At 35.5% G+C, this 9,377-nt stretch overlaps 1 protein-coding gene across 1 annotated transcript in view; it reads right to left on the bottom strand.

Annotated features, from left to right (window-relative positions):
- Nucleotides 1–9,371, bottom strand: part of LOC111083770 (ankyrin repeat and MYND domain-containing protein 2-like) — a 12,701-nt gene extending 3,330 nt beyond the window's left edge. Inside the window, exon 1 of the mRNA XM_022380456.1 lies at nucleotides 8,812–9,371. Coding sequence (XP_022236164.1) covers nucleotides 8,812–8,871 — 60 coding nt within the window. The 5' untranslated portion in view covers nucleotides 8,872–9,371. The remainder of the gene's footprint in view (nucleotides 1–8,811) is intronic.
- Nucleotides 9,372–9,377: the final 6 nt, after the last annotated feature.

Here is a 9,377-nt window from a genome sequence, read left to right as displayed (position 1 = left end):
CTTTCATTAGTATCCATGGCATGCTGTGACTTGTATACCGTCTCTAGCTTTCATTAGTATCCATGGCATGCTGTGACTTGTATACCGTCTATAATTTTCATTAGTATCCATGGCATGCTGTGACTTGTATACCGTCTCTAGTTTTCATTAGTATCCATGGCATGCTGTGGCTTGTATACCTCCTACAGTTTTCATTAGTATCCATGGCATGCTGTGACTTGTATACCGTCTATAATTTTCATTAGTATCCATAGCATGCTGTGACTTGTATACCGTCTATAATTTTCATTAGTATCCATGGCATGCTGTGACTTGTATACCGTCTCTTAGTTTTCATTAGTATCCATGGCATGCTGTGACTTGTATACCGTCTATAATTTTCATTAGTATCCATGGCATGCTGTGACTTGTATACCGTCTCTAGCTTTCATTAGTATCCATGACATGCTGTGACTTGTATACCGTCTATAATTTTCATTAGTATCCATGGTATGCTGTGACTTGTATACCGTCTATAATTTTCATTAGTATCCATGGCATGCTGTGACTTGTATACCGTCTATAATTTTCATTAGTATCCATGGCATGCCGACTGCAACGGTCTAAAATGAACTCGCCGCTTCAATGTTTTGACTAGTATCAACAGTACGTTTTGACTAGTATCATATCAAGTTCTGACTGGTATCAACAGTACATTTTGACTAGTATCATATCAAGTTCTGACTGGTATCAACAGTAGGTTTTGACTAATACCATATGGAGTTCTGATTACTATCAACAGTAGGTTTTGACTAGTATCATATCGAGTTCTGACTAGTATCAACAGTACGTTTTGACTAGTACCATGTCGAATTCTGACTAGTATCAACAGTACGTTTTGACTAGTACCATGTCGAGTTCTGACTAGTATCAACAGTACGTTTTGACTAGTACCATGTCGAGTTTTGACTAGTATCCCCGGTAGGCTGTGACTAATAACATGTTTAAAATTTAAAAAAATAATAATAAAAGAAGCTGCACACACAAAAGTGTTACAAATGAGAAAAAAAAAGTTAACACAAGAAATATGTAAATGAAGGAGGTGATTTATTAAACAACGTTTCGAGCCTAAGTCCTTCATCCACTGTTCAAATATCACATAATGAAGAGTACAGGTTTGAAATGTTGAATAAATCATCTTCAAGGTGGACACTTCTCTAGTGTTACCTCTTTTTCTCACTTGTGACTACACCTTGTCGAGTTTTGACGACTAATCATTTTAGACTGTGAGTAGTATCATCCTGAATTTTGATTAGTATTCGTGGCAGGCTACGACTAGTATCATGTCGATGTTTTCATTAGTATCTATTGCATGCTCTGATTATCTGTGACTAATATCCAAAATTGGGAGTTTTTAATCGTGACTGGTTTTCCTTTATTTAAAATAACTCAATCACTATGATGTGTAAACTGGCTGTTGTAAAAACACAAATGTAAAGAACCTGAAGACTTTCGTGACGTCGTCTTTAACACTTATGTTTTCTACAGCAGGTAGTTGCCGTCCATTCCAGTTTACTCATCATGAATACTCTGACTAAATAATCTATCAAAGTACTCAGTTACTAATCCACTTAACAAGGTGACATTCTTTTAAATGCATAAACCAAATGCCAATTGCATATAACAAACAATTCAGCCCCAGTGTTCACTTTTTACTGAAACTTCATTGTTCAATCTCTTTCTTCCCTGGCAGTTATCTTCCTCTAACCCTAACTTTCAATTTCGCCTAACCTTAAAATTTACAGTCTCCTAACTCTAGCATTTAGTCATAAACTCATAAAGTTCTCATTCTTCTACCGCTAGCAGTCATCTTCTCCTAACCCTAACATTCATATTGACCTAACGCACGGGTTCTGCTTCTCTTAACCTTCAGCTTCACCGTTCTTCAAAACAGAAAATGGAGAAGAGATACACCACAAACTAGTACGTTAACTTTTATAACTTTGACAGATAAACGCTAAAACAGACTACTATAGGTGAACTAAAAAGAAACAGTTACATTTGTAAATTAAGCCCTGAAAAGTATTACTGTGCTAATGTATTTTTATTTCGTTTCAATATGAAGTATTGTACAACTGTTTTGATATCATTATGAAACGCAATAACATCTTGTTACGTGTTTAATGGTTGAAAGATGTGTATTAAACAAATAACAAAAACAGCTAATCTTTATTTAAAAATTCAACCACGAGACAAAAAGTTAACAGTTTTAGTTGCCGAATGATATATTTCTCACCGTAAAATTGGACGTCACCTTGCGAGTTGAATCTCTACATAAAATAAATATGAAGTCCAATCTATCATTCAACTCGTTATATATCATCGGTTTCGGAGAATATTTCATATTCTACATAAATACAGGTTAACTGGAGTGAGTAAAAACTACTCGAAACACCAGAAATATAACGTAGCTCTATTTTAGGCTGAGCGTAACTTGGAATAATCTGTGATGACGTAATAATGTCTAATTACACCGATAGGGTGTGGGACTGGTTAAACCAATGAATCGCTACAAAGACACTCGAAATCACTTGTCAAGTTGCAAGGGCGTAGCTAGGCGATACCAAGTTCCCACACAGTTCAACCCAGTTATTTTTTATCCTCTTTGATCTATAATTTTTTCTATTTATATAAAAATACACTTGTTTCTAATTGACTATAAAAATCCTCGTATTCCGTCCTTATTTTCTAGAAAAACTAGACCAGAGAACTGTGAATCGTATCTGAGGATGGGGGTTATTGAGTTTTGGAAGATGAAATGTAAACATCATTGAGGCTGCTATTTGGGATGGGGCTGAGGGAGAGTAATACAGTTGATTACGTCATTCAAAATATCAATTCGCAATGCAACAGGTGCAGTCATAAAACTAATGCTAACGTTTTCCAACACAGGTTCACGCGAGATGGTCGAGACTAATGGCACGTTGCCAATTTACTTGTGTTTGGTGTCTAGACGAATAAGGATGTTGTAGAGAGAAATGATACACATGATTAATTCAACATTATTGTCGGGAAAGGACAAAATACTTGTGAAACGTCACTCTGCCCGACCAACTTCCACGCCCCTTCATTTGTTAAACATTACAACACTCTGGTATCATGTCGAATCCCTTCATTTGTTAAACATTACAACACTGGTATCATGTGGAATCCCTTCGTTTGTTAAACATTACAACACTGTGATACCACAGTGTTGTAATGTTTAACAAATGAAGGGATTCGACATGATACCACGTCGAATCCCTTCATTTGTTAAACATTACAACACTGTGGTATCACGTCGAATCTCTTTGTTTGTTAAACATTACAACACTGTGGTATCACGTCGAATCCCTTCGTTTGTTAAACATTACAACTCTGTGGTATCATGTCGAATCCCTTCATTTGTTAAACATTACAACTCTGTGGTATCATGTCGAATCCTTCATTTGTTAAACATTACAACACTGTGGTATCACGTCGAATCCCTTCGTTTGTTAAACATTACAACACTGTGGTATGTCGATTACCTTCGTTAAACATTAAAACACTGTGGTATCACGTCGAATCTCTTTGTTAAACATTACAACATTGTGGTATCATGTCGAATCTCTTTGTTAAACATTACAACACTGTGGTATCACGTCGAATCTCTTTGTTAAACATTACAACACTGGTATCGTGTCGAATCTCTTTGTTAAGCATTACAACATTGTGGTATCATGTCGAATCTCTTCGTTAAACATTACAACGCTGTGGTATCACGTTGAATCTCTTTGTTAAACATTACAACACTGTGGTATCACGTCGAATCTCTTTGTTAAACATTACAACATTGTGTTATCATGTCGAATCTCTTCGTTAAACATTACAACGCTGTGGTATCACGTCGAATCTCTTTGTTAAACATTACAACACTGTGGTATCACGTCGAATCCCTTCGTTTGTTAAACATTACAACACTGTGGTATCGATCATGTCGAATCTCTTCGTTTGTTAAACATTACAACACTGTGGTATCGATCATGTCGAATCTCTTCGTTTGTTAAACATTACAACACTGTGGTATCGATCATGTCGAATCTCTTCGTTTGTTAAACATTACACGAAACGATCAGTTAAGACACAAATAAGTGCTGTTGAAGGAACTTACGAGCTGACTAGGTTAGAACCACGTCAAAATTAGGTATTGATAATATTGACTAGGTTAGAACCACGTCAAAATTAGGTATTGATAATATTGACTAGGTTAGAACCAAGTCCAACTTAGGTATTGATAATATTGACTAGGTTAGAACCACGTCAAAATTAGGTATTGATAATATTGACTAGGTTAGAACCACGTCAAAATTAGGTATTGATAATATTAACTAGGTTAGAACCACGTCAAAATTAGGTATGATAATATTGACTAGGTTAGAACCAAGTCCAACTTAGGTACTGATAATATTGACTAGGTTAGAACCAAGTCCAACTTAGGTGTTGATAATATCGACTAGGTTAGAACCAAGTCCAACTCAGGTGTTAGAACCAAGTCCAACTTAGGTACTGATAATATTGACTAGGTTAGAACCAAGTCCAACTTAGGTACTGATAATATTGACTAGATTAGAACCAAGTCCAACTCAGGTGTTGATAATATTAACTAGGTTAGAACCAAGTCCAACTCAGGTGTTGATAATATTGACTAGGTTAGAACCAAGTCCAACTTAAGTACTGATAATATTGACTAGGTTAGAACCAAGTCCAACTTAGGTATTGATAATATTTTGTCTCATTCGAAAGGAAGGGAAACTTTGATAGAAATTCATTATTACATATTTGCTTTGGATGGTGTGAACACTACGTCATTCCATTGAAGGCGAAACGTTCATAACAATAAATTAAAGACTGATGAAGGCGAAACGTTGAGGAAGATAACTGATGGTATTCACTTTATACAGTCTAAAGAGTGATGTTGAGGACAATACTTGCTATATATGGTGTGAAAACTACGTCTTGCTGATCAACACAAATGTTGATGGCAAATACCGATTACTTTAGATAAATAGGCTAATTATTGTTTTAGTTGATTGTCCAGTGCAGTTGTGGTCGACTTGAAATTAATTTCTAATTACTACAACATGAAAGGTAAATAAAACATTTAGACAGCTTGTGTTTTTTTTTATCACACGAACGTTTCAAGACCAATTGAAGATTTCGAAAGCTTTAGTTCTAAGAGTAATATTGTGACATGAAAACAAAACATTACGTACATTTCACCTCAGTCTTGTTGTTTTCCAAATAGCTTTACTACATTGAGACGCGGAATAATACGTTTATGTCTCAACCTTTAGCTAAATCAATACGCTTAGTGTGGAAACCACGTTTTTGACATGAAAATACAAAATACTGAAATTTTATCGATTGGAAACGTAGATTAGATTTAACAGATGATCGTACACTTCCTACACTCGTCTTTTTTTCAGTAATCAGTGACGTCACTGAAAAGAAAATTATTCCTGTCGAACTTGCAGTAAGGCCTAAAGAAACCTCATAAATAAAATATTATTATTCTAATATTGTGCAGGCTCTTTTGAATTATTTGATAAGTAGTAATGCAAATTCCAGTTCACTTAATGATAACGAGAGCGTTTTATTTCTTGAACTTCAAGTTATACAAGTTAACTTTACTAAAGTTCACAGGGGACACTACCCAACAGTTTCACTCACTTGTTAGCTTTCTCGTACGTATGATATTTCTTTTATCTCTAGTGCTTCTATTCTACTCTAGCCTAATTTATGTCTTATGCTCTTGAAATCACTTTCTAAAGTTAAAGATGGTTCTTCTAGTCATTAAGCTACGCCATTCTCATAACGTAAAAACTCCCTCAAGCCAAATATTATACAACTGTCTTACTTGAAAAAAAAGCCTAAAACACTGCTCCCTCTATGGATTGTAAAATTCCTTGAACGATCAGTCCTATTACAAAAGAAAATCACTGGTACACTGAACTTCCATAATTACCGATAAAGTAACTCTTGACATTTAAAACTAATATTCATAAACATAGATATAAAAATGTATAAAACAAAGTACAATCAACGTTTTGATCAACAAAACAAAAATTTCCTTTTTTTAACGCATTACTGCCCCTAAACTTTCCACTGCTCTGGATATAATATCGACGGGAGCTTTATGCTCTTCATCACGTGACCAGTTGGTCATTCTCTTACAAACGTATCCCCAAAAATCCTCACGGTGAATGACCTTTTGTTTGGACCAACGGATTCTGCTCTATTGGTTGCCTTCATTATATTGTGCTTCCTTCCTTGTTGACAAGTTGTCACTAGAAGTTCAACTTCTAGTGGGGGTTTCCTGGTCGTAAACTGTAAAGATGTTTGAAGCAAGTCTAATCTCTTCCTTGTTGACAAGTTGTCACTGGAAGTTCAACTTCTAGTGGGGGTTTCCTGGTCGTAAACTGTAAAGATGTTTGAAGCAAGTCTAATCTCACACACGTGCACTTTATTTCAAACACGCCATCCTCGTCGATGTCAATTACCTACACATCATATTGTGTAGAAAAGGTCAGGATGACTCTTAACATTTCTCTTGCTGGAACTTTACGTCCATTTGCTCTTTGCACTAAAATCCAATTTGTTGCTTTATCTCTGGAGGTAATTTCCAATCTTTCATTATTAGATTGGGTCAATTAGCATATTACAAGGCTTCCCATCAATGTATCCTTGACTCGTGGGCTGGTTTCTTGTATTCTGTATTTCAATTGGTGTAGATGAACTATTCTCACCTTCACTATACCATCTCCTAGGCTTGTTATGAATGGTTGGTTCATCACAGTCTCGTATGTAATCTCCATGTTTTCCACATTTACAATAGTCCTTTTTAACAGCAGTTTTTATTTCTTACAAACTTTTATCTGGTATATGTCCCTTTAAGTTGTACCCTACCCTCTGTTCCGTGGTTTGCTTCAGTAACCACTTGTCTCATTAATACATTGTTTTATTCTGGACCCTCATCGGAGAGAATTGATTTATAATGTTCCCATAGTGTTTTTAATTGTTTATCTGTAATTTTAATTGTTTCAAGTCCCATCACCAACTGATTAGATTACTTTAACTATACACCTGCTTTTGTTTAGCCTAATTTGCATTTCGTCCTCCACTTTGGCATCTATGACTTGGTGGTGTGTCAAAGAATCCATCATTTCATGTGGACCATTTGATAAGAGAACTGGACAAGCCTTTCTTCATCTTCAGCAAATTCAGCCAATACCTCATCCTTCCTCTGCTCCTAAGCTTTGTTTGAGAAACTTCATTTTGATGTGACACTCGAAATCTATTTGGAAATTTACTTAATGTTGTTCAAGCTGATTTTATTAAATTGATATCAAGATTAATAGTTTTCTGTTCACTATTCCACCCATTCACTTTGGAAATTATTTCGAACTGTGTCCATTGTTTTTTAGATTGGGCTATGTTGTTGTACTGGCTTGCTACTTGTGAAACTGGAATAATCCAATAAGATTCGGCAGTTATAGGTACAGCAGTAATAGTAGCAGGTGTAAACAAGGTGGGTTCTCCTATTCCATATTGGATGGTGAATGATGTTATAAGTTTAAGTTTTTGATCAAAGAGAGGCGTGGTTGATTTGATCCTTAGATATATCAATTTATTTTCTAGATAATTTATCCTGGCTTTGATGTTCTTTTGTACTTCATTGATTTTGTTGTTGAGATATTTCTGCATATTTCTAATGGCTTTTTCAATCTTGTTGCTATTATCTTTCTGTACATTTCTTATGGATTCTTTGATCTTGTTGTTATAACCCTTCTATACATTTCTGATGGTATTTTCAACTTTAATCTGTATATTTTCCATGGTTTATTTGGCCTTGTCTTTGGTTAAATTTATTTTTGTTCATAATCCTTCAGTATTTCGTTCTTGTAATTCCTCTGTTTCTTCTTGATCTCCTTAAACTTTCAGCCTCTTCCATTTATTTATACCTTCTCCTAGATTTCATTTGATTTTTCTAGTCCTTTCTTCTTGATCTTCTAATGTTTTGTCACTTTCTTTTTTGATCTTCTGTTCATTTTCTGTCCCTATCTTCTTCATCTCGTTTCCGCGGTTTTATCATTTTCTCTCTCGCTTCGAGCAGGTCTCACCATCTTCAAGTTCAGTCTACTTTATTTTGATTAAAATAAACACACTCCTATAACTGTTTGCGTTGTTGGTACTTTTGGATTATTCTGCAAATATAATGCAAAGTCCAACCCACTTAAAGTTGGCTTTATTAACGTTCTCTGCAAGACTGAAGTTCAGAGTAGAAACTAACACAATGATTTCACTAATTTTATCGTAGGTACGGTACCTGTTGTATCTCAATAACTTCTTTGAAACACAAAACTGAACTGACTACCTCGCTGAAGCACAACGAAAAAGTTGAGAAAATTCACTAAATCAGTAATTAATTATCCACCTATAAGCAGCTCGCAAGTCAAATCCATAATCTACTCTAGCCTAACTCACGTTTAATTACTCTTCAAACCATTTCCTAGTCATTTAACCACGCTTATCACGATAATAAGTGAAAATTCCCTCCAGACAAACAAACCTTAATCTACAACAACGTACTCGGGCTATGATGATTATTATCATAATTGTTATGGCTTGATAATACACCCTTTGAAAAATATTTTTATAGTGGTAACTTTGAGAGATATAACCATACCCTTATTTAATATTTTCTCAATCAACTTATTGATTATTGAAAACAAAAACAGTGAAAACCATTACCTGAACCTTGTCAATGTCGTTGTGTTTGACGTGTTTCAGGAGATCGTGATCTCTTCCCATATTTGGCTTTCTACAACTAAAAGTTCTTTTTTCAAAGATTGTAACTACTATTACTATTGATCGTCACTGTCTTTGTAGGCGTGTGAAACTTGGATAACACGATATACATTTCATTACTACAGTATATGTGCATTGTTCTTCAGCATCCACCAGTCCGGCCAAGATGTTCCTAATGTAGTTAATCCAGCTTTCAGTCCGGCCAAGATGTTCCAGATGTAGTTAATCCAGCCTTCAGTCTGGCCAAGATGTTCCAGATGTAGTTAATCCAGCCTTCAGTCTGGCCAAGATGTTCCAGATGTAGTTAATCCAGCCTTCAGTCCGGCCAAGATGTTCCAGATGTAGTTAATCCAGCCTTCAGTCCGGCCAAGATGTTCCTAATACAGATAATCCAGCTTTCAGTCCGGCCAAGATGTGTCCTAATACAGATAATCCAGCTTTCAGTCCGGCCAAGATGTGTCCTAATGTAGATAATCCAGCTTTCAGTCCGGCCAAGATGTTCCTAATGT

This window comes from Limulus polyphemus, unplaced genomic scaffold (genome assembly GCF_000517525.1).
Source record: "Limulus polyphemus unplaced genomic scaffold, Limulus_polyphemus-2.1.2 Scaffold11113, whole genome shotgun sequence".
Taxonomy (NCBI): domain Eukaryota; kingdom Metazoa; phylum Arthropoda; class Merostomata; order Xiphosura; family Limulidae; genus Limulus; species Limulus polyphemus.
This window is presented reverse-complemented; position numbering and strand designations above follow the sequence as displayed.